We start from the raw sequence: 24,197 nt of genomic DNA, 5'->3' as shown, positions 1-24,197 counted from the left end.
ATGCTGTCGCCATGACCTGGCTGATCTGCAAGGGACTGCTATGCATGCATGCTCCGGCCCGATCAATCTGAGACTCGTGCAAGTGTACCCTTATTCTTGTACCTGCATCACGCGCAGGAAAAGAAGTTAATTTCATGAAGAATCATCCATTTATCCTCGAGCTCGTTGGTGACTTTCTACTATTTTGTCTTCATTATAATTAATTGCTTGCCCCTTTATCAGTCATGTACGGCCTCTTTTGCGCCGACTTACAGTCTTCCTTGTTATCACCATCGATCAAGTCTTCGAGGTCGACCACCATCAGTTCTCTTGTAGACCACTCGACGTTGTATCAGTTAGATCCCGCGGGCTGCTATCACACCTGATCCGCGGCTCCCCATTGTTATTATATAGTGGCCCAGATCGACACCCCCTCGCGTCAATCTCATCTGCTCACCCATCACAACTGCTTTCATCTTCGCTGCCACCCCCAGATTTCAACCCTGCCGGCATGACCAGTTACGAACACCTAGAGATCCAGTAAGTTTAGAACACCCACTGCCCATACTCGTTCCCTTGACTTGGAACCGAAATGCTAACAGATCATGCCTTTTTTTATTACACTCTCAGATACCCGTGGTCTCAGTATGCCCCGCCCATATCCGTACACGCCGGATCACTGCCACGTTCCTTGTCGCCATGGTCCGACGACACGCCATTCGTCGAACGTGAACAAACTATTGTGGGCTCGTTCTCTATTTTTTTTGATCGTGGGGACTGATGTGACGCGTATATCTCAGTGCTCCGATTTCACATGTTGCGGGTTGTCTCTCAGAGACCTTCACTCATTGGTGGATCACTTTGAGGAAGCACATGTTGTAGTGTTCGACAACGCTGGGAATGCTGTGTACCCGAACCCTAGTCCCATCCTGCGCGTTTTAGATCACGAGAACGAAGGTCCTTACAAGAGTTTTGTATTGGGCTATCCTGCACCAAAGGCTCCTGTGGCGTTTCTTGACCCGGAATTTTGTTTCGAATCAGCATCCGATCGCTCTTCACCCTCTGGCAGTTCAGAGTCGATCAGTCCTGTAGAGACGAGTTCAGAGGAATGTCTATCACAAAACTCGTTCACAAAAGTGAAGAGCAAGCCAGTTCGCACTGGAAAACGAGTCCATCGACCTGGTCAACGAAAAAAAGACAAGACATATAATTGTCCCGTAAGCATTATTTGATTACGCCCACAAGCTCGCTCTGTTAATTTCCGCTGTTTAGCGTCCTGATTGCACCAAAGTAAGTCTAGGCTCGGCGTATTCAAGAGAAGAAATCAACCCTAATGGCAAAACAGACATACTTGAATGCAAATGGGTTGAAATATCACCTCGAAAAAGGAACTTGTAAAAATGAGATGCCGATGCCGGAGTTCTACCGCTAGTCCGAGGTGAGGCAGAGTCCACCTGATCATTTGAATGTCCCCGCATCTAAGTACGTGTGCAGACCGAGTAACCCGCACAGTATGTACCCCACAAGTTGCAATCCGCGGGAATTCAGGGTCAAACCTAGTACTATAAACGCCGGTGCTACACCAGAAGCAGCTCGTGTTAGTGTATATACTACTTCCGCCAATTCGTTCGCAAGCCAGATATATCTACTACTATGTCAGCCATATTTCGCATTGACGTTGAACTTCGCAGGATGTCGGGTCCGTTTTTTCATCTCGTATGAGATGAGTCCTGATAATTGCGACTTGTTTCTCCTGTCTCGTCGTCGATCTCACGTCTCAAACCATAAAATAAAAAATTGAGTGATAGCGTGATTTTACCCCAAAAGAATTTGTTTAAGCAGATTGGTTAAAAAAAGTTTATTAACTCAAGGGTTGCCTGCGCAAGGGTGTTGCCACGAACGATCTGGCAGATATTGAAGTTGGCTGTTGGTTTACGTGGAAAGGAGAACTGGTGACCATGCACATGATTCAAATTTGAGTCTGAGTTGTTGTAGGGATGGAAATAAAAAAAAATCAGGATAATCGGGGGTGTCAGGGCATGAGGCCGGTGTCGTTGTGCTGGCGGTCGGACCGGGAAACCACAGGGCCAAAAGGTGCAAATCGGGACAAGTGGTTTCAATGAAACCTCACTCTTCAAGTAGCTCTCTCTCACATCCTTCTCTTCCTACATTCAAGACCATACAAGGCCTTGCAAGGGCGTGTTAAGACCAGCGCCTGATATCTGTCAAGTCCGATATCTGGTCCGGCAAACTAAATACCAGAATTCCCTGAATCCCTCATTCTAGAACAACTGGGATTTTTAGCACCCAAGGTCTTCTCGCGATTTCAAACGTTGATTACAGTTCCCAAAGGCGCTCGTATCTTCTAACGTCCTTGACTTTACCCCATCTCCATGCTCACAACCTTCCCTGCACCTGTTCTCTCTGTCACACCCGATGCAGTGAAAGATCTTCAAGGGCAAGATGCCCTCTCAGCTCTCTGGACTAGTAAGTTCTAGCTATGTTATCAGTCAGCTTTCTAATTCTCTTTCTAGTTTTCACAAAGTGCAAGGAGTCGCTTCAGGATGGCCGAAGACTTGAGAATATCTCTTGGAGGCTATGGCACCGTGAGCTTATTCTCGCTCAGCAGTCATACCTGCCTCCTACACCGGATTCCATCTCGAATCTCAAAGTATCGTCCGATACCCGTAACTCGTTCTTCCCCCTTACCGACCCTGTCGAGGTAGTCCAGCCATTAGGTATGTCCGAGGATCATTTCCTTTTTCGTCTTTGCTCATCTCTCGCGTTCTCCTTGTGTTCCGCACATGTAGGCACACCCCCTTGCCCGCGTTCGACATCTATATATCAACATCCTCCATCCCCTGCATCTACGACGAGTCCTGTTGTTCCTGAGCGTCTGTGCATACCCCAATTCTCATCAGGCACCCCCGTAGCACCGCCTCTCAGCACTTCCTTCCGCCCCAAATCGTCTTCGTTTGTTGGCCGAATAATAATAGACATGTTGCCAAATAATGCTCTTATACCCGACAAGACGCCATCTCCGCCTTCGCTTCAGCAACCTACCGTGCCATCCGTTCAACTCCCTTCGACACCTACCTCTACAGAAGCTTACTTTCCGCGCGTTGTCGTCGTCAATCCCACGCCCCAACCTACTCCACCGATGACGCCCTCCCTCAGCGAAGAACCAATCCATGCTTCACAGCCTTCATCAACGTTCCTTCTACCGCCGCTTCCCCCGCCCACACTAATCATGAAACGTCAAGCGCAAGCGGAACAGCCGCTCCCGCAGTCACCCCCACCAAACGAACTATCACCGTCTCCGGCCCGAGGCGCCGAGTCCTCGAAGGTCTCTGGAAGGTTTTTTTTGCAGCAGAGCCCTGAGGATGTGTCTCCGGAATGCGATGGTTCAACGGAGAGCGGTAAGAGCCGCGTTGATTTGTTCGATGCGTCGAGCCCGGCCTCCAGTCAGATACGCAGCACTGATAATGAGAAAGAAGTAACGAAAGAGCTGAAGGAGAAAGATCGTGCCGGTACTAAGCCAAAGAAGGGCAAGGAATTGGGGAGATCGTCTGTTCGGCCGGCCTTGGCAAAACGGACCTACTCGGCAAGGCACATCGGACCTTCGATTCAGCGCAAGCATTCGAATCAGGATAGTAAACCGCGTGCTATGTTTAATATTGGTTCGAACTCGTCGAATGGGTCCAAATCTGCTAATGGGAGTTCGGCGAAGCTCACTCCACCCCCACCCCCACCTGCCCCTGTAGTTAATGGATTGGGCACTGTGCTTAACGGTATGACGGTTACCGATGCAAAGCCTGCACGGCTAGTCGTGGCTCCCCTTTCTGCTGCGAGTGGTAACACCGTAGTCAACGGAAATGCTCATGGCGTTGTCAATGCTGCTGCTGATACAAGTAGTGGCACGGGTCCCCAACAGCGGAAAACCATCGTTGTCGCCAGTACCTCGGAGGAAGACTACGAGACCACTGATGCGGATGACTCCGGATGGGCCTCTGAGGATATGGATGCTGAAGACAAAGCCCGTGAAACTGAGGAAAGTGGACTACGTGGAGCTGCACTGGAGGCTCAGCGCCAACGTGACCTCTTCGCCAAGGTTCCCAAGCGTTCATACTCGAATCTCAATCGCACACAGTCAGGGCTACTTTCTCAGCTTATGAACCCCAACCCTGCAATATTCCCGCCAAATCATCCGTATCGCTTGAGTCATTCAACCGCGGATCTTGTGCGGATGCAACGGCAGGCTCAGCGTGAAGCTGAGCAGGTGCAGGCTCCACAAAGGAGTGCTAGTGGGTTTGCGGGGCCTGCAAGGCTGCAGACAAGTAAAAGTTCGGCGGCGTTACCCCTAGCTGCGCAAATCACTGCTACATCGAGCTCGAAGCCCTCATCGTCTGGAATGAAGGGGACGGAGAACGAGAAAGGGGGGTATAGGCCAAAGGGACGCCCGAAGGAGGAAGAGATGGAAGATGAGAGTGGTGAGGACAATGACGACGACGACGACGACGATAAGATCCAGGTATCGCGCAGTGTAGCCCAGCAGAGGCTTCAAGCGCTAATGTCGCGGCGCGCACCGGAAAACGGCAATGCGTCGCAACTGGTTCAGCCTAATGTGGCGGTGAATCATGTCGCTCCTGCCGCGCAATCCACAACACCTATACCCCTTGGTCATCCGTACAACCTTCCCGCTCCTGCAATACCCATGACGCCGCGCACAACCCGGCGAATAATGCTTCGTACAGAACTGTCAGAGAGCATGCGGAGGCAATTATTGTGGGAGCGGCAGGTAAGCAGTACTACCAACCCAGCTGCAAACGCAAGACGTGCGAACAATAACGTGCTTGGTGGGTTGCGACCGCTTTCTTCGACAACTTCCGTTGGCGAGAATCCTAGCGCTACTAGGAGCGCAGAGGCTCAGGATAGGGATGAGCGGAAGCGACGCGCAATGGCTCGAAATCGAAGTTGGGCGGACGACTACCACTACTCAGGGTGGTGATTTTCTTGCTGGATTCTGCCAACATGTGGATCTTCTATAATCTGGTGTCTCTCGCATATGTTAAGGTGTCTGTTTTCTCATTGTCTTGTCTAATCACGCGGCACTGTTGCGTTTATCTCTCTCTTTTCTATCGTACTTTAGTACTCGCATGCTCCACCCGCGAACATGCTACTGATACTGCAGGGCGGGGTTTCTCTCCCTCCTCTGCCGCGCGTTTTACTCATCCTTATGCTGCGCTTCCCCCCGACCTTCCTCGTATCGTTGCATCTCCCACACATAATTTGCACTTGCATGTCATACTTCGTCCGCGTCATCCTCCGTCATCCTCGCTGTCCATTTACGTTGTAATAGTAGTCGCCTTAATTACCATGTAGTTATTCCTATGGATTAGGGTGATGTGTTCAATTTGCTTTCGAACTCTTGCCTCATGTACTCATAGTGTGTATAGTAGGATGCAAGTTGTACATATAATAAAGACAAGGGGTTCTTCCGTTTACGGTTATTCAATTGGGATCTGAGATCTTGCACTCACAGGACTACGTTACGGACGCGGCCACCTTTTGACAAGTGACATTGACAAGCGAAAATTAATATTTGTAAACTAAATAATTATAATTTAAATACGAAAACTGTGGTTGCCCATGAATTTCAAGAGAGTTAATGATCAGCCCGACTTGATGATATCAATATTTGAAGTGTATCATTCTGAAACTCACGTCTGATACTCCCACATATGCCGTAGGGTCCTGGGTTACGAACGCCATCGGCTTTAAGTATATCTTTCCATTAATATCATTAATTCTCGCGTACTCAGTACCACGTGAATCCTTGATACAGCCCATGCAGTACCCGCAAGGGCTCAAACTTATTCCACCATGTCATCCGCAGAAGACGACTATAACGAACACGATAATGCACTGACCTTGCCCGGATCCAAAAAACGCAGAGTACAAAGGGCGTGTGATATATGTAGACGCAAGAAGAGTGAGTATCACTTGTCCTGGTTTGTTCAAATCCGCTGTTAATTTTGGACGTCTGATACAGTTCGATGTGAGTCAGCTCGCCCCCCGGTGGTCACCCATCAGTAAAATTGACCATGTCCTCTCTTGCTACATTGCTTGTTTTAAGGTGATGGAAGTCAGATGCCAGGGAATCGGTGTTCCAATTGCATTGCGTATAATTTTGAATGTACGTACTTAGAGGCTGCGAAGGTGCGCTCTCCCCCTCGGTCATCTCCTCCAGTAGCGCCTGACCCATCCTGCCCTAGAAACGAGGTCCCCCAAAGGGGTAAGTGTGAAGCAATAGATTTCCCGCATCTACCAAAGGTACTTACTGTCGACGATGTCTCTACACAGATATGTAGAGAGCCTGGAGAATCGTTTGGAGAAGATGGAGAAGCTTCTGCAAAAGGTCGGTTTGTTGCGCAGATACTCCTCGTGATCGTCGCTCACTCCAACCCAGCTCTGCCCTGACGCCGACTTCTCTCAGGAGCTCGGAGGCGGTCCCTTGGACAGGGAGGCCTGGCAAAAAGGCAATATGAATGGCTCAACTAGCCATGTCATGAGCCCTTATGCTACAACTCCCCTCGAAGACCTCGTAACCAGTGATGATGACGAGATAGTATCCGTCCGCCTCGCTGATCACATGCAGAACATGTCTATCAATCCAAACTTGTCCCGTTTCTTTGGAAAATCAAGCGGTGTAATGCTAGTGCAAAAAGCTATCGACCTCAAAAAGGAGTACATTGGCGATGAAGATATCCAATCTGATTTCAGGCAACACAAAGGCCGCCCTGAGTTTCGTGGAACCTTCCCTGTGCGTATGGTCACCGCTTTTTTGTTTTGTTTCTAGAGTTAACATCTCATCAAGTGGGAGCTGGCCGCGAAGGATGTTATTGAGCCGGCCTATAACTTTCCTGAGGAAGATCTTGGTACTTCCCTTGCCGATCTCTACTTTGCGCACTATAATGTTCTAACTCCGCTGCTACACCGGCCAACTTTTGAGCGCAAGGTGGCGCAGGGGCTCCACTGCCGAGACGCGTCGTTTGGGGCGGTATATTTATTAGTCCTAGCAGTTGGCTCGCGCTTCTCTGACGATCGCCGCGTCTGTTTGGAAGGCCAGAGCGAACATTCGTCGGGATGGAAGTTTTTCGAACAGGTACAAATGGTCAAGAAGACCTTACTTGGGCCACCACGTCTGGAGGACCTCCAAGTGCATTGTGTAAGTGTCAAGCCAGCTTCCTTCACTGAATTACTAACTGGCACCTAGCTATCTGTCATTTATTTGATGGGGACTTCGGCTCCGCAGGCATGTTGGACCATCGTTGGAGTCGGTATACGTCTTGCGCAAGATGTTGGTGCACATCGCCGCAAGGCTTACGGCAATAAGCCCACTGTCGAAGAGGAGCTCTGGAAACGTGCATTCTGGTACGATTTAAACTACTCACCGTAGCACATTGCGTCTCAATGTTTTGTCTCAGGGTTCTCGTCAGCCTAGACCGATTGGTGAGCTCATCATTGGGACGACCATGTGCGATACAGGACGAAGAGTGGGTCTATCTGCGTCACTCTGTGAAGATATGAAGCTGACCGAAATCATAGCTTCGATCTCGACATGCCTTTCGAATGCGATGATGAATATTGGGAACACCCGGACCCGGACCAAGTGTTCAAGCAACCTCCTGGCAGACCTTCTCTGATATCGCACTTTGTCAATTTCCTGAAGCTCAACCACATACTCGCATTCGCCCTCCGTACTATCGTACGTAACTTCTCGTATGATGACTACCGATCAATGACGTGCTGCAGTATTCGATCAACAAGCTGAAAGTACTACTTGGCTTTGTTGGGCAGCAATGGGAGCAACAAACAGTTGCAGAGCTTGATTCTGCGCTTAATAAATGGATCGACGCTCTTCCTGATCACCGTATGTATCTTAACTTGGATTTCGTTGTCGCCGCTGCTAAATTTTATAACCAAAAGTCAGATGGGATCCAAACATGGAGATTAATGACTTTTTCCTGCAGTCATATTCGCTCTATTCAAGTTACTATCATGTCCAGATTCTCATCCACCGCCCATTCATCCCATCACCCCGAAAACCATCTCCTCTATCTTTCCCTTCCTTGGCGATCTGTACGAATGCTGCTCGATCTTGCAGCCACGTCATGGATGTATATCGATGCCGTTCTGGTAAGCCGGTACCTTATTCGCAGGTGCGTCAAGGAATTTGGATATCTTATCTTTAGTCCATCGTAACATTACTTTAGATGGCTGCATTCACGGCAGGTATTGTCTTGCTTCTGAATATCTGGGGTGGAAAACGCTCTGGACTGTACACTGATCCTACGAAGGAGATGGCAGATGTGCATAAGTGCATGTCCATATTGAAGTCGTGCGAAAAACGGTCTGTCGACTTTTTTTTACTTCGGAAGAATGTCTCTCATGAATTCATAGCTGGCACACCGCTGGTCGTCTATGGTATGTATATTTCAATTTTGATCTTTTTTCGGTGGAGGGCTTAAATTATATGAAAGGGATATCTTGTATGAACTGGCATCTGTCGGTGACCTTCCACTGCCCCAGCCTAGTCCGTCTGGCGGAACCAAACGTGAACGTGATTCAGGTAGTCCGTTATCTGCTCCACCTACGACTTCACCGTCAGAGGTACCCCGTGCCATCGCAGGATCGCGCCGCGTCGGGCGCGAAGCAGCTGCTCACACTCGATCGAAGCCTGCGAGCTCATTTGATCTTCCACTCTACAGCAATGATCTTGGGCGCCTACCACTCCACGGACAATTGAACTTCCCTAACACGTCTCCATCGCTTGGTTCGTCTAACAATAACAATAATATGTGGTACTCTCACGGGGGTGGGAATTTGGTGCAACCACACGTTACGCAGACTTCTATGCAAAACGTGCCTCTGCCTCAAGATTATTCGCAGGCCGCTGTTTCTACTGCGTACACCGTGGATGATATGTTCTATGAGCAGATGACCCAGTATCCGGCGCAATATCAATCAGGGACCTCCAATTCCTCGCCTTATAATGACGACCCTCAGGGGTTGCAGAGTATGATGGGTGGCACACATCAACAAAATGTGCTTCAGACGAACTGTTTTGACACGGACACGATTGCCATGTGGTCCAACGCTCCCACTGGTTTTGAGTGAGTCACGCTGATTTGGGCTAATTTAAATATCCCCTGCTGATAAATGCACAGGCTTAACGACTGGGGAACGTACATCACGAATGTATCTGGGATAGTAAACCCCGATGGTTCGGCCTCACACTCGAGGCATGGGCACTAAACTTCACAATTGTTTGATATTCTTGGCTTGCATCCATCATATTTGATAATGCCCTAATGTAGTAAGAAGTACATACAGCGCTGGTCTCACTCGCCTCATCTCTGTAGCCTTTCCGTAGACTTGTACACATGACAACTTCAGTAGTATTGTGGGCAGAGCTCCCGCACATCCAAAACCGGTTTAACGTATGAATTGAGGTACTTTAGAACTCCTCCACAATGTATAAGCTTTTCGAACACCTCACGCGCTGACCTTCGCTATTATATCCACCTTAAGAATGTTGCCACGCTCGCTCGCGAACTTCCTGGTGTTGATACAGAGCTTTAAACCGACTTTGCATTTGTTCCTCAGTCTCCGGTGACAATCTCGATGGGCACTGAGGAGAGCATTTGACCTGCGGCGCGTTGACGATGGATTAGCGCATATGGGTCACGGATCATGATGATGGGACTTAATATTGATTTCAACATGCATGTTGCTGTCGGCGAGTGGTCTTAGATAATGAAAACAGCACGTGATTCTGCAGCATGTGCCACCAGTGCCGGCAGAACTACCTTAGAATAGCTCTGCCCACAACACTAGATCAAGGACCCCATGGCATGAACTTATCAGGAAAGCGGGAGTCCGCCCAAGATACGTATGTTGTCTATGGAAGTTAATTTAAAGTCGCGCAGCTAATACTTCATTGAAACTTCCATCAGCAAACATCTCTGAGCTAGTTCTAACATCTTCATTTCAAACATGTCGACTCGCATCCCTCTTCTTTTTGTGAGGAATTCGAATGTTTCCTTTAAATGTCGCGCTGATATATCTTTAAAAGGGCACTATGACAATGGGGTTTGAGGGCATGAACGGAGTGCGGACGACCAGCGAGAAGGGCTGTCAGGAAATCATAGACATCTTCTTTAGTCACGGTCATACTGAATTGGACACGGCACGTATATATGCCGGGGGCACCACTGAACAGGTGGGCACGCCGACGCGCAAACCCTGGCGCCAACTGAATGGTTTTCACGCCAGATCTTGGCCAAGCTCGATCTGAAGAATGCGACGATCGACACCAAGTACGTTGTATTATGGTGATCTTTCAACACAGGACTGATGTTAGGGGCGTAGAGTGTACCCTGTTAACCCGGGAGATCACAGCCCACATGCATTGCGGTCTATTTTCCTCACGTCCCTCCAATCTCTGAAGCGCGACAAAGTCCGTGTTTTGTATTTGCACGCTCCCGATCGCAGTGTTCCATTTGAGGACACTGTACGAGAGATCAACAAGCTCTATACAGAGGGTCGTTTGTGAGTGTCCACGTCCTTTCAAGCGAAGGAACGCAATCTTACGTGCCCATCAGCGAGATATTTGGTTTGAGGTGAATATATTCATAGAATGCTCTCCCAAGTTCTAGGTCTAAGACATACAACAGTAACTTTGCAGCATGGGAAGTCGCAGAAGTTGTCGGAATCTGCAAAGCGAATGGTTATGTGCTCCCAAAGATCTACCAGGTGTTCGTACAACTCCAGTTTGTGATGCATAGAAGGTGCTCACGATGCACTTAGGATGTACAATGCAATCACCCGGGAGATGGAGCCTGAGCTTCTTCCTTGCTGCCGCAAGTATGGCTTGCGGCTCGTCTGTTACAACCCACTAGCGTGAGTGGGGTTCGAGAAATTATCTGGATGAAAGCCTCATCACAAGATGTAGTGGAGGTCTTTTTGCAGGCAAGGTGCTTTCCACCGAGGAGGTAGCTCCCGATGGTGGTCGCTTTGACCCGAAGTCGAAGATGGGTCAGATGTACCGAGCACGGTACCTTAACCAAGGGTACCTTAAGGCTCTTGAGATTGTGAAAGCCGCTGCCGTATGTCCCTCTGCCACTGACAGTCTATGGGACTAACGACTTGAGCAGGACGTACATGGTCTTCGTCTTACAGAGGTTGCCCTTCGTTGGTGTCAACACCATTCTTTACTGACGCCGGAAGACGGTATTATCCTAGGCGCTAGCAGTGCAGCGCAACTAGAGCAAAACTGTGTTGACTCAGAGAAAGGGCCCCTCCCACAGGATGTTGTTGATGCGCTTGACGAGGCTTGCACAGTCGTGAAGGCATACGGAAGCACCCCATTATACTGGCGTTGAATTTCCGTCGAGCATAGTCAAGAGTGTAGTAAACTGTGACAATTGAATTCATTGCCATGATAATGAATTTCAACGAACACTGCCACGGCCTCAACTCAGCCAACTATAACTGTGAGTTGCTGGTATGCTCCAAATCCGTAGCGGCGGGCGAGCCCCCCGACTGTGCCTAGTGTAGGACTATTTCGATACCAGAACTGAGTGCTGAGCTGCAGCCTGGGCCTTTCAAGGAGGCCTGTCACGGTATTGACTTCATGTCACAAAATGACTCACAATAATATTGGTAAACATCAAGTCGACTTGATGTTTGCTACCGTCAAATGTCACGTCGATGCTCACAATAACATGCAGGTGCGGTGGTCGCGAGCGCAAGCAATCCCTTTCTTGAGCCATCTACTTTCATCGATCCCCTGTCCAACGGCACTGCCTGCACCCGTGATCTTCCCTACTTGCAGGAGCTTGGTGTCAATGCCATCCGTGCCTATAGCGTTAACTCATCATTGAACCACGATTCTTGCATGGAAACGTTCAGTAATGCTGGTATTTATACTATGTGGGTACCCATGAAGCATTTTCAGCCTACCAGTCCATTGACATCGTCTAGCATCGATCTTTCTCTACCTGGAAATGGTTCGATGGACCGCGACGCGCCGTCCTGGACCACCAATCTACTTGATTTATACATCGAGACCATCAACGTCTTCTCAAAATACAACAACGTTCTGGCTTATAACGTTGGAAATGAAGTCGTCATCGCAGCTAACGGCACCGCTGCTGCTACCTTCGTCAAGGCAGCTACTCGTGATGTAAAAGCATACCTGTAGGTTAAACCTGAATCCCCAGATACATGTAAGTCTCCGTAACCCTGGCTTGAAATTACAAGAAACTCACCTGTCTGCTGCGCTCATACAAGAGCACTACAAGGGCATATAATATGATCAACAGACGTGCGTGCTGATATAAGCTTCACAAGACCATATATGATCATTTACGCTACGTGTTGTTTTGTTGATGCAGGTCACTGAGCTCAGCGCTCAGTTCTGGTATCGGAACAGTCCTACACTAGGCACAGTCGGGGGGTTCGCCCGCCGCTACGGATTTGGAGCATACCAGCAACTCACTCTGATCGGGGGTTTCCACACTTTGCCTCTTGATTTCAATCAAAGACCAGAGGTGACTCCAGAACAGTGATTTCACTTGCGGCAATTGGTAAATCTCAGGAGTCAGGAAGAGGTTGTTCTTTCTTGTCGCATCTTTTATCAGCAAGTTCATAATCTCGAAGTCGTCCTGACTCATTTCACAATGAAACATGATCATCTCCACACCTGCCAATAGCACGTTGGCTTCGTCTAGTGTTGCCGCAGTCCGGCTCTGAACCTCGGTCGAACCTGAATCTTCCCGAACCGAACCTCGAGCGTCTTCGAAGTTTTGGCAGGTGTATGTCGGAAATCTCTCGATCGCACGGCTTGGACAAAAAGTAAGATCATTGTTGCTCGTTTATATCAAGGTTATGATGTGAATTCTTTGACGTTTCCCCCACATCTCCTGACCAAAACTTTGCCCCAAAGTGCGGTGATACGCTGCTACATGCACAGTGTGTCAGTTAGGTTGTTGACACATATTTATCCTTAACTCGCGCGTCAGTGTCAACGGCCATACTCCACCGATGTAAAATCAAGAATGTGACTCACCCAGAATCCTGGCGGTACTGTCATGCAGGTGAGTTATGTTATCAGGTCCAGGAAAATGCTGATACTCACGCATATTTTATTGCATCCTTCAACTCTGCAGGCTAATTTTGATCTGCATGTTGAGGGACATTTCTGACTCGGATCGCGGCCGTCGAGGCCAGCTGCATCGCTAGTAGTGGGCATGGCAGAGCTTGATGATACTAAAGCAGCAATGACAGCGAGCACAATTGCGGAGGAGAAATGCATTGTTTGCGAATCGTGTGTGCGGGATCAGGTAATTCTGAAGGCGATAGTAGGAAGACGGCTGGCTTTTATGTGGTTCTCCGGAATTACTGTTGCATCGATGTGCCTTCAAATGGATACATATTTACGATTAATGCTAGCACATTGCCATATTGCTAGTATTGTGGGCAGAACCAATGGCAGAACCTTTCCTGCAGAATGTGGCAGAACTTCCGCGCATGTCAGGTTCTGCCAGTTCTGCAAGCGTAGAAAGTTCTTCCCAGGTGCAGCATTGTCGGAAATTTCCATAGGTGCTTTGCAATGTTTAGACATCATTTAGCCGTATTCCAAGGAACTCTTAGAGCATTCCAAGGAAGCGACATTATTTTTGGTAACTTGCACATTCACTGATGTGCGCCGCTATGATCAATTTTCACTGGGCCTGAACTTCCGACATCCAGCTTGCTCACTATTCCGTGGATTGCAAGAGTCTCTGCGTGAGTACTTTGCCCAATAACACACCACCTCATCTTAATGACTCGCTTGTCAAAGCACATCGGAAATTGAGTGACTATTATACGAAGTTCGACGAATTACCATTTTACATATGGTCTTCTCGTAAGTATTCTCTTATATCTATCGTAACGGCGGTTAACCGCCAGTCCCCGACTCTGCCCAGCAGTAGCGCATGTCTCGCCTTGTCTCAACTTACCAGTCACATTCTTTGCTTATTTCGAGACTTCTGTCATGGATATTTTACATGTGAGTAGGAAGGGTATCAAGAAAGGGTAAAATTCGCGAATTGGTTTTATATACAATACAGTGGATTTAACACAAAACAATATTGGAGGTACAAGTCTTGAGTGCAGAACACCAAGTACTGGAGTCTATTCCTCCATATACTCGAGTTTGTCTCCAACTACAGCAGAGAAGGACCCCTTTTTGGTTGGTGACTGACTCATTGTCTCTGATGCCTTGTCTGCAGCCTTCCTTTTCCCCTTACCATCTTTGATCAGGTTGACGAAGGCAGCCTGCATGTACTTCTCACATGGCAGCAGCTGCATATGCTGTAGCATCATCTGATAAATATGGGAGCTGTTGGCATCACAAGGGTTGGAAGAGTTGCTACAGGGCTTAATGGTCCAGCTGCATAGTAACATTAGAACGACAAACACCGAAAAACAACTAAGGACTTACAGCTTCAGAATGACCTCCAACTCCACAATTGATCCCTCTTTCAGCTTTGTCTTGTATTCACTGACGTGAATTTGGACACCACGCTCATCACAAATGTCAAGAGACTGGACCCTCATGCCACACAGATCATATGTGGTCAGTAGAGCGGAGTAGCAGCCCTTGGAATCTTCAAGGTCACAGATGCACCACGAGCGACCTAGCATGTGTATAATCAGATGATGTCACAGTCCATCGAGACATGAGACTTAAAACATACCTGCAGATTTCTGAACAATACATCATCTGATTATAAAGGGGTCAGTCAATCAAAGTACGTCTAAAGATATCAGCGAAGGTACATCAGGATCAGCTGAAATGACAACTACTTTTGAATCACGTAGCCTTTGAGAGCAGACCGCACAAACGGGCAGTTCAATCCACTTTGAAGCATCATAATAGTGATGTAAGCAATCTAACACAACATCCTTTGAGACTGACTGGCCACTCACGCCAACAGACAATACCAAGGTTGTGTTCATCAGCTACCGCCTGCATTTTCTGTTCTTTCCTGACCATTTTCATGCACTCGTGAGATGAAACTTGAGTGATTTGCGAAGTGAGACGTTCCATCACCACAGCTCCGTACTCTATAGATAGTATCTATGCAATGTAATGTTCGTCAGGCTGATCTGAAGGCAGAGTGAAAGGGAAGTAACAAAGCAAGATATCACACACCATACTGGGGCCAATACATTGCAAAAAGAGAGCACGATCTCAGACATGACAGGCAAGACCATTACACATTTTTGCACACGATTAACTGCTAATGGCAGGACGTCCTCTCGTAGGCAGACCATGAATACATTCTGAAAGCACATCAATAGTTAGTTTACTAAGCCTATAAACTAGATCTTGAAGCGGAAGCATAGACCAACTGATTTTGGGCACCTTAATGGCTCCAGCAGCATAAATTTGAAGTGGTGGCCAACAGAGTGCACAGAAAACCTCATCTCCATACAAACTGTTGAAATATGTTGACAACCGAGGCAAGAGAGGCAAAGTACACTGTGTACGTACTGTAGCACTTGAGAGTATCGTTTGCAGCCAGTCCTTGTCTGATTGGAGTAATGTCATCTGAGTGAAATGAGACAGCACTGCACGCAGGTGACTTTTTTTTCAATTGACCCCTGGGTAAAGAGAGCCGGCATACACAATCAAGAAGCACTTTGTCAAAAAGAGTTGAGAAATTCACCTCTAAAACACATTCACTGTAATACATCCATCTAGGAAAATCATCTATTCTAGAGTTTAGGTAAGTGTTGACTGTCAGAGAGCGTAGGAAGCAAGCTTGCAAAAGAATACACAATGGCAGTAACCAGCCTCCACAAATTCGCCCAGAGACATCAATAATGTAGCACCTCACCAACACAGAGTAATACAAACACCATCATACGAGATGCATCCATCAAAGCTGGACAAGTCGCAAGTTAGACAGAAGAATGAGTGTAAGGCAAGAGAGGCTCTGAGCCATGTGCAAAAAAATTTGAGTGTTTCATAAGATACAAGATGATATTGAGGATAATAAAGTGCATCATAGTAATGTGGATAGTCTCGGACAGCATGAAGCTCGTCACAGGAGGGCAGTGGCTTTCCTTTAAGATGCGAGCCAAACGACAAGGCAATTTTTGAATGAAAACCCTGAGGGACGACCAACACAAATGAATCAAAAGAGATGACGGAAAAATCGACAAACACTTACGGTCTATCTACTGAGAATGAGAGCGATGACAACAATATTAATGACAAGAGGCAATCAACGAACAAAAGCTTTCCCCACTGACTAAGCGCAACAATTTTTTCCCACTTCCACGGGTGCGTTTGCAGGTGTTTGAACGTTTCTGTCCAAGAGAACCCTCTCCACTGATGTGGAGTCGGGGATGGTGTTCTGTCTACTTATTCCTTGACACTGGATAGTCCTTGACCCCCGAATTTCGTTCGAAGGTCTTTCAGCTGACTGTGGCAATGACCGTCGACCACAGGCTAGCCTGAGTGGCTACAAAGCCACTTGGAACACACAAAGGATCAGTCGTGTCAGTATTATCAAGACAACTACCTTTCGTTGCAAGCTTCAAGTTCCCCTGTCACTCCTCGACCTGCAGCAGCAGACTCAGAAACCTTATCTGGATCACCCCAGAAACTTAACTTCACAGCTCGGTACAAAAAAACGTCCAATGAACTCAAGGATGAGCTCGAGGAATACTATAAGCTGCCTGTTGAGGATTTTGATGCTTGTGACCCCATCCAATGGTGGGCAGGCCACCGCTCACAATTCCCAAACCTCTCGCGTCTGGCTCGCGATATTCTCGCTATTCCTGGTGAGTTTAACCTGCTCAAAACATATAGGTATACCAATTTTGCACACTGTAGGCCTGAGTCTGATGCATCGAAGTCTCAAATCACTGGCGACAAGTCCATTGGTACCCTCTCCGAGTCCGAGGTGAAACAGGACACACCGCCGAAAGACGTTACCACGACTTTCATCCTCAATTTTCAGAAAAGCGATATCAACACTTCCGAGCAGGAGAAACAGTCTAACGATACACAACAGCCACAATATATTGAAGTGTCGACTCCTTCCCTGCAGCCTGGGCCTGTATCTCTTCCTGTGCCCCATGTTTCACTGATTACTACTACCCATGACACAAGCAACTCTCCAGAAGCTTCATCCCACACAAACACAGCAGATACCACCCCTCAAGACTGTCTTGATCATAGCACGACACCGTCGACATGAGCACTTGTATTACCGAGGACATAGAGACACCTGTAGAAGTAACATTTGCAACCATGGTAAGTCACCGCCAACTCGTGCTTGTATCATGTTCACAAATACTGATAGTATTGTAGGCCTCCTTCCCTGTTATCAAGGACCCTCTGTAAGTCTTCCAAAACCTTGTTCAAACTCGGGTACATGTAGTGCGAAGCTTGCTGGCCGAAATCCCTTATAGAATACAAGTTCAATTCCCTCAGAACTACAATTAAGCTCCTCCACAGCGACTACTAAGTCAATCACTCAGGCTTCCCTACCCACCGCTGGCTCATAATTTGTCACTGTCTGATTTTAACAAGCGCTCCCAGTCAAAACTGGACATAGCCTAACAATGTGCATATTCTGTGAAAGTGCCGACTTCTGTGGGGCCAGATGTGGTGGAAGGAATTGTATCAAAGCCTCATACAGATCTTGAAGTTTCTGAGTCAGTAGAGGGGTTCGATCGCTCGTGGAGCGAGTGGCATAGTCCATAGAGAGTGTATATCGCAAAGGTTTTCCTCGGTCCAGCAACAAAGGACAGGGACCAGCATGAGCTTCCAGACGTCATTTGCAGCCCTATGGCCACGGGTTCGATTATCCTCATGCGGGATCGGGGGACAACCCGACAAGAAGTCAAACAACATTGATGTGTCTGGTCCAGCAACTACACATGAGACATGCTCAAGACGTGATAATGTATCATGGAACTCCTGGAAGAGAAGTTGAGCCCATGAACGAGCATCTTCATGTTTTCCCTTGAACCAGAACATCAACCTTTTTAAATTTTGTGCGCCTGCTAGCATGCCATCAAAATGGCATCTCCAGCAATCAATTCCGTAAATCTGAGACCAGTTAGTTGGATGCTGCTATGTGGCCGTCAGTCACAACCCTGCTATGAATCAAACAAGTATTGCTGACCTGGGCAACCAGACCTGTCAGTGTGATTTCTTCAATATCCTTGGAAAGTGGTGCACAGTGTATTACTACTGGTTCCCAAATCATGAGATCAAGTCCCAAATTCTTGACAAGTATGGTGGAGGGGTCAATGAAGTCCCTGAGCCGCATATCGCTGCTGGGTAGATGTTGGCCTTTGAAACACACAGTGTGAACTGGGCATCCCTGTACAAGGTCATTTAAAAAACAAGGATCGGCAGAGACTTCTGATAGATGTGGCAGAGACGTGGGAAGAAACATTTCCTCATGCGTAGGATAGATATCTATTGTGGGCAGGCCAGCAAGAGCAAGATTACGAATGTTATCCTGCCTATTCAAGAAGCTTAGAAATTGGCGGTTGACATCATAGGTGCAATGAAAAAGGTGAAGCTTGGCATCACAGTACTGAAGGACAGATGAGTATTCATGCTTTTTTGAATGGATGAGCTTGAGTGTTGAGAGGCAGGTCATATTTTTGAGGGCCAACGTGAGATTATCTAGGTGCACCTTGGGACCATCATGAACCATGATTGTTGGATATGTGAATACGAAAGATTTAACTTTCTTTGCAAGATGGGGACACTCTGCAAGCGTGGTACAGACATCTGAGTTGTCGACCGTGATGGACTCGTACAGAGAGTCAACCACAGCATCATAGAGACCAGCGCAGACTCTGCAGAGTACAGCCATGTCATTAGAAGAAATTTTGCTGAAAGAGACAATGAGGAGCCACAACTCAACAGGTAAATTGGTAGTTGGCATGAGGGGCTCTGTAGGTATTAGAGGAGTATCAAGAATAATTGAATTTCACATGATCATGATGCTCCATCGCTGGTTGACTTACATAATCATTGCATCGAGGGATGACGCGGGAGTTCTGCCCGCAATACTAACAAGATGACAATGTCACTATCAGTTTAGAAATTCCATGATCATGTGGTCTAGGAGACACGCAATAATTGAAAAAGCCACTGTCGTCAATTCTCAACGAGCACTTCTCCATCTCGTTGACCTGGCCTTTGTGGACGGAATTGTTCATTGACAAGATCACGCCGTTGATATGATAAGTCGGAATTGAACCTGGAAAACAGATGACTCACCTCTCCGCATCTAGTAACTAAGTAAGCTGCCACCACTGCTGCAACGCCTCCAAACACGCATCAGTGGCAAGGGCTTGGAAAAACACACTGCACGCCAGGTCGTGTCTACTTTTTACCGCAACCTCGTTGATGATTCAGGGAGATTGGACTGCACGCGCTCTGCGGTAGCGCTGCGCAAGGCCACGAAATCGTTGCGCAAGAAGAAGATTCCCTTAGAACAGCAGATTGTACTTGTTCACATAGGTGTGTAGTTAAAACTCGATTCGCTATAAGTTATTTCATCTACTGTATCTCTAGTTGTTTCCATTCCCTCGCTTTCTTGTTGCTTACTTATTTCTGCATGATACTTCGTCATTCTGTACTGTACTAGAGCCACACACAGCGTCCCGTTGAATTAATCTGAGTTACTTCTGCATCGTTAAGCAAAATGCTTTGGATCATTCTCCTCCCACAGACAGGTCGTATAGAATCATCCGGCTTGTCTTTGCACGCTGTCGGGATGTCTGATGATTAAGACGATTTTATCAGCATGACGATCTGCACATCTAACGGAACAGTAGTCCAGCCAAATGTATCGCAACGTTGCGCGCACTGCCAGAATTGCTGTTCGCAGGAGAGTCCCACTCGCGTTCTACAGATGCTGTCACCGCTGGCCAGACATTCGACTGCGTGGATCATTCCATATTGTGCAGTCTTTCCTGGTAATCTTTGTTTGTGAATCACACTTATCTTGTAAAATAGCACAATGTACAACGTTCCGTTCAACAAGCATAACTGTGTACTTTATTGACAAATACAATACCCTAGTGGAGCGTTTCAAGTTGGAGGAATGTTGGACAGATGCGAGCAGAAGGCACTGGATCTTTGTGGTCTCTTGTGAAGACAATATGCGATCTCTAAACACAGATCAATAAAATCCGGAAAACGAGAACAAAAACCCATACCACGAGAAGGTATGCCCTAATATCTTCATGAAATCTTTTGACATAGACCCTATCACCGTGCCGGTGCCAATTCCAAGTTCTCGAGCTCTCTGCTCCCACTCGGCCACCCTTTTGGCAGTGTTGTTCCCGTATTCCGTGCAGAGCTGCTTGAGGATGATATCCCGACTCAAACCAGGATATCCGCTCATGTGTTTGAGCATATACTCTGCCATAGCCTCGAGACCAGAATCAGCGGTCTTCGTCATGTACATGCGCCGGTGGATCCGGAAGACCATCTTCGCTCCCGAATCATCGATCACGAAGCGAACTGGCACACCGTTTGCAGTGAAGAGGAAATAATCGGCTTCTTTATCGGCTTCAAGCATGTCGGCTTGACGCTTTGCAGCAGGGGAACGTTGGCCCTTACAGGGACCTACGCCAATGTTTGCGATATCCACAGTCCCATCCTGATTCGTTGGGAGACCACACATCATGTCGGCAATTGGACTCATTTGACCACTGAATTGCCAAAGGTGGTCATCCTTTGTTCCGCTGAGACCTTTTGAAACTTTCTTCTTGCCACAAGCCTTTTTGTGAACGGGCCAGTCCTTGTTCTGGCAGAATCTAGTGAATAAAACATGAGGTATGACGAAGAAGATTATAGCACTACCACGTACTGGGAGCAATAATGCACTTCGAACTTGAGCTTTGATTTGCAAGTGCTACACACCATGAAATGAACGCCTTGTCCGATGTCTTCTGGTGTTTTCGTACAGTTCTCGCAGCGTACGAGGGGTTTGTCCCTGAGAGTAGTCTTCGCCTGTGCTAAAGCATGGGCAAAATATGCTCCTGTATTCTCCACGACGTCCAGGACATCTTTCATCCCCATGCTACGATGGGTAATGTCGTATAAAATCGACGTCAACGAGCACAGCAAGAAGAAACCTGATACTTGATTTTCAGACACACACAATGTTTGATGAGAGAGAGAAACCCCACCGATGAAGTTGTTCCTGTCAATAGTTGCGACTTCAAACAGGATCTTTGTACTTTCAGATCTCTCTCTGTTAGCACCATTTGAAGTCTGTTTCCACCACGGGTTTGGCAGATCCGACGCCTGTTCCCACCACGAATTTGGTAGGAACGCTGGATTTGACGAATCGAAGACCTCCAAGAAACGAGTAATAAAAACTAGAAAACCCTTCCCGCCATCCGATAGGAAGTTTGAAACAGTGACATCTGGGCAAAAAGCACGACTATCTTGACCCCAGAGCGTAGGTGCCTCAGATGCCTTCTCAAGACCCTGAAGGATATGTCTCATCTGCTCAGAGGCATCCAACAACAACCAAATGGTGTTAAATTGTACTGTGTTGAATGCTTGGCGCAGGTTTCGAGCTGTGCCCTCTTGAATGTGGCGGAGATCCAAGTGAAAGAACTTCAAGCTATCGGGAGTGAAGAAAGAATCATCCAGGAAATGGGAGATCTCCTTGAGGATGTCTGCTGCTGTTGTTGATGCGATCGCCGCCTCCCATTCCTTATCCCACTTGAGCACGTCTTGCTTGACGTCGGGGATGTTGAATTTCTTGGATAAGAGAGGAGGGAATTTCACAGCGCTTGTTGATGCCATTCCTCTAGATGACGACTGACAGGTCTGCTTGATGAACGAGCAGGATACGAGGGAATACGCGTTTAAAACCAACGCTCTCGTATCGTAATAAACCGGATGCCATTATACCAAATATTGATGTGGATGACCTTCAAAGCTTCATGGTTGATGACGAAGAGAAGGGCCATCGTCTTCAAGACGTAAAGCCTCCGGCGCCTCAAGGCTTGATGCTGAGGTAAGCACTTCCGTATCGCCAAGTACATCATCCACGAGGCTGCCTGTAACAGCGCATGAATGGTCGTGAACATGGACCAGATGTGTTCTCTATCTACATGCTTGCAAAAGTCAATAATACAGTGCGTATATATATTACATGACGGATTCTAATTTCTAATGCTATGTCACTGCTGAGTGTCCGTGCCGATGTGTACTGTGTCGAATTTCTTCAAGCTGACCGCGTCAAAAACTAACCCTGAATTGCGCCTCCGATCAACCTACATCGAGATTAAGCACGAAATATTGAACGACGAGATCCCTTACATTTCTGCATTCAAGGGGAGCTTGGGCAACCTGGTATCCTGGTTAGCTGTTGATCATCAAAAAAAGCCTTGGCACCGTGAGCCAATCAAGAAAAAACGACGGACCCTTCTCTCAGTTTGGTCTCCATTTACAACAGTGAAGTCGGTGTAAACATGGTCTCGTGGACGGGTTATCAACGTCGACATGAGGGAAATCGTGTAAAATTGCGCGAGAGATTCATTGAAGACCAAATGCCTGTAGAATATTGATTTAAAAAAAAGCATATACGAGATGTACTTACATGCCATCGGTCTGGTGAAACCAAAGTTGTAAGTCGATCTTTAATACCAAACAGACGAACTCACAAGCGCTATATATATGGCCAGGTCAACAAGGGTCCATATTGCTGTCAGCAGACCGGTCTGCAGAGTAACTAAAATGCCAATTTCTCACTTATTAACACAGGAACCGACTAAAAGTCAAGTACCTCGTATGATCTTTTTTATTATATGATCAGTGTCCATGAATCCAGTTTTATGTTCACGCTGTGGCATGTTAAAGCACGTATGCCCTTGTGAAAATGAGAACTGACAGACCAGAGACCGGACAAGCAACCCAGTAATCAGGAGGTTGTCCAAAGCAGAAGAGGTAAGGCCGACGACAAATACGACTTCGAACCTATGAAACTGGGTGAACACGGGCACCATATTGATCGCAATCGTAGTCCCGATGCCACAAACTGGCAGCCATGAGACAATAACGGTGAGTCTGAACAGTCAGACTACTTACGGAATGCAGTACTCGCGAGAATGACCATGATTCCAATTGGCCATACACTAGACGTCAGGATGCGGATTCTCCAGGCGAAGAAGAACTGGACGAGGGAGGATACAATACCCTTGTACATCATCAGCCGGCAAAAGAGGCTTACGATAGAAGAAAAAATACCGAAATGCCAGGTACTAAGAATGTGATATGGGTAGTTACCGACATGCTAACAGATGTGACTATTGAAGAGAAGTACGCACATAATGAGAAAACTGGAAATGTCCAATAAGATCAAGATGGCGCATGAATTTCGAAGAAACAACACACCCCAGTTGGCTCTGGACAAAGCATATTGGTCCCCTTTGCAATCACCAGTTTAGACTCTGTATCCAGTACGAATAGAATCAACACACCAAAGTGAATAATGAGAGTGTCATTCAAGAAGACGAACTGCAGGATGACATTGGCTGTGCACAACAACAAAAGGGTTGATACCTAGAAAATAAAATCAACCTGCCGTCCGTCCATTTATGAAATACCTCATACAAGAAGTCGTATCCATAGACCGTCACTAGGAAAGAATTGATTACAAAGTGAACATGGATATTAGATTGCATTGCTCACTTTTTGAAGGAAGAAAAATATACGAGTCCCGATGTGACCAGCGCACCGTACAAAATTGCGTTGATAGCAAAGCCTACGAGCAAGGGGCCAAAACTGATTACCAGTGAGTGCGCTGGTAAGACCAGCAGGTATCTGACGAACTTGACGACCTACGAGATTCCAGCAGTAGTAAGCGGCATGCTGGACAAAACCAATAATATTGAGCTGTTCAGCTCCTTGAAACGGTAAGGGGACTAAAAGACTGGGAAAATGGGCAAGGTTCTCATATAAGTATTAGTAGATGATAGCCCATCCGCATCTTATTCTCGTCCGATTGAAGCGTACGTTTTCAGGGTTTAAGTCAGGGTGATGCTGTTATTCTAAGAATCAACACGATCACGAGATTTTTTCGTTCTGTTTTGGA

At 47.2% G+C, this 24,197-nt stretch overlaps 10 protein-coding genes across 10 annotated transcripts; 5 read left to right on the top strand and 5 right to left on the bottom strand.

Annotated features, from left to right (window-relative positions):
* Positions 1–490: 490 nt before the first annotated feature.
* Positions 491–1,411, top strand: EDB93DRAFT_1104495 (uncharacterized protein; the record flags this gene model as incomplete). The annotated part of the gene is made up of 4 exons (XM_041447418.1): positions 491–519; positions 610–721; positions 780–1,196; positions 1,280–1,411. 4 exons carry the CDS (start codon positions 491–493, stop codon positions 1,409–1,411), a joined length of 690 nt encoding a protein of 229 aa, XP_041307010.1.
* Positions 1,412–2,372: 961 nt separating this feature from the next.
* On the top strand, positions 2,373–4,987 carry EDB93DRAFT_1251070 (uncharacterized protein; the record flags this gene model as incomplete). The annotated part of the gene is made up of 3 exons (XM_041453109.1): positions 2,373–2,466; positions 2,514–2,717; positions 2,790–4,987. The coding sequence occupies 3 exons, from the start codon at positions 2,373–2,375 to the stop codon at positions 4,985–4,987; spliced, it is 2,496 nt and encodes an 831-aa protein (XP_041307009.1).
* A 667-nt stretch (positions 4,988–5,654) lies between these two features.
* On the top strand, positions 5,655–9,778 carry EDB93DRAFT_1149691 (fungal-specific transcription factor domain-containing protein). The gene is made up of 16 exons (XM_041449640.1): positions 5,655–5,971; positions 6,032–6,037; positions 6,116–6,198; positions 6,255–6,274; positions 6,343–6,397; positions 6,449–6,802; positions 6,857–7,207; positions 7,256–7,413; positions 7,467–7,535; positions 7,588–7,747; positions 7,795–7,912; positions 7,969–8,201; positions 8,256–8,392; positions 8,443–8,466; positions 8,523–9,155; positions 9,210–9,778. Exons 1-16 carry the CDS (start codon positions 5,863–5,865, stop codon positions 9,295–9,297), a joined length of 2,598 nt encoding a protein of 865 aa, XP_041307008.1. The 5' UTR covers positions 5,655–5,862; the 3' UTR covers positions 9,298–9,778.
* Positions 9,779–9,817: 39 nt separating this feature from the next.
* EDB93DRAFT_1149688 (NADP-dependent oxidoreductase domain-containing protein) lies at positions 9,818–11,493 on the top strand. Its single transcript, XM_041449639.1, has 10 exons — positions 9,818–9,934; positions 9,999–10,065; positions 10,118–10,264; positions 10,318–10,361; positions 10,414–10,593; positions 10,647–10,664; positions 10,719–10,799; positions 10,852–10,944; positions 10,997–11,150; positions 11,199–11,493. Exons 2-10 carry the CDS (start codon positions 10,039–10,041, stop codon positions 11,424–11,426), a joined length of 972 nt encoding a protein of 323 aa, XP_041307007.1. The 5' UTR covers positions 9,818–9,934; positions 9,999–10,038; the 3' UTR covers positions 11,427–11,493.
* Positions 11,494–11,795: 302 nt separating this feature from the next.
* On the top strand, positions 11,796–12,594 carry EDB93DRAFT_1149685 (Glucanosyltransferase). Its single transcript, XM_041449638.1, has 4 exons — positions 11,796–11,976; positions 12,028–12,272; positions 12,337–12,370; positions 12,441–12,594. The coding sequence occupies exons 1-2, from the start codon at positions 11,942–11,944 to the stop codon at positions 12,245–12,247; spliced, it is 255 nt and encodes an 84-aa protein (XP_041307006.1). The 5' UTR covers positions 11,796–11,941; the 3' UTR covers positions 12,248–12,272; positions 12,337–12,370; positions 12,441–12,594.
* A 425-nt stretch (positions 12,595–13,019) lies between these two features.
* On the bottom strand, positions 13,020–13,507 carry EDB93DRAFT_1149677 (uncharacterized protein). The gene is made up of 2 exons (XM_041449637.1): positions 13,197–13,507; positions 13,020–13,142 (listed from the first exon to the last, which is right to left on the bottom strand). Exons 1-2 carry the CDS (start codon positions 13,358–13,360, stop codon positions 13,070–13,072), a joined length of 237 nt encoding a protein of 78 aa, XP_041307005.1. The 5' UTR covers positions 13,361–13,507; the 3' UTR covers positions 13,020–13,069.
* Positions 13,508–14,223: 716 nt separating this feature from the next.
* EDB93DRAFT_1337664 (uncharacterized protein) lies at positions 14,224–15,266 on the bottom strand (the record flags this gene model as incomplete). The annotated part of the gene is made up of 5 exons (XM_041455371.1): positions 14,224–14,482; positions 14,534–14,729; positions 14,790–14,799; positions 15,011–15,159; positions 15,248–15,266. 5 exons carry the CDS (start codon positions 15,264–15,266, stop codon positions 14,224–14,226), a joined length of 633 nt encoding a protein of 210 aa, XP_041307004.1.
* Positions 15,267–17,767: 2,501 nt separating this feature from the next.
* On the bottom strand, positions 17,768–19,016 carry EDB93DRAFT_1251067 (uncharacterized protein; the record flags this gene model as incomplete). Its single annotated transcript, XM_041453108.1, has 2 exons — positions 17,768–18,187; positions 18,240–19,016. The coding sequence occupies 2 exons, from the start codon at positions 19,014–19,016 to the stop codon at positions 17,768–17,770; spliced, it is 1,197 nt and encodes a 398-aa protein (XP_041307003.1).
* A 1,144-nt stretch (positions 19,017–20,160) lies between these two features.
* Positions 20,161–22,088, bottom strand: EDB93DRAFT_484002 (uncharacterized protein). The gene is made up of 3 exons (XM_041456517.1): positions 20,955–22,088; positions 20,299–20,901; positions 20,161–20,250 (listed from the first exon to the last, which is right to left on the bottom strand). Coding segments are annotated over exons 1-3 (1,554 nt in total). The 5' UTR covers positions 21,905–22,088; the 3' UTR covers positions 20,161–20,249.
* A 53-nt stretch (positions 22,089–22,141) lies between these two features.
* On the bottom strand, positions 22,142–24,196 carry EDB93DRAFT_1149660 (uncharacterized protein). Its single transcript, XM_041449636.1, has 15 exons — positions 23,948–24,196; positions 23,795–23,887; positions 23,717–23,741; positions 23,584–23,665; positions 23,498–23,530; positions 23,431–23,442; positions 23,351–23,364; positions 23,192–23,300; positions 22,999–23,141; positions 22,890–22,947; positions 22,768–22,835; positions 22,704–22,714; positions 22,528–22,657; positions 22,424–22,453; positions 22,142–22,377 (listed from the first exon to the last, which is right to left on the bottom strand). Exons 1-15 carry the CDS (start codon positions 23,971–23,973, stop codon positions 22,285–22,287), a joined length of 927 nt encoding a protein of 308 aa, XP_041307001.1. The 5' UTR covers positions 23,974–24,196; the 3' UTR covers positions 22,142–22,284.
* Between the last annotated feature and the right edge of the window lies 1 nt (position 24,197).

This window comes from Suillus bovinus (assembly GCF_016758785.1).
Source record: "Suillus bovinus strain UH-Sbo-P2 chromosome Unknown EDB93scaffold_33, whole genome shotgun sequence".
Classification (NCBI taxonomy): domain Eukaryota; kingdom Fungi; phylum Basidiomycota; class Agaricomycetes; order Boletales; family Suillaceae; genus Suillus; species Suillus bovinus.
This window is presented reverse-complemented; position numbering and strand designations above follow the sequence as displayed.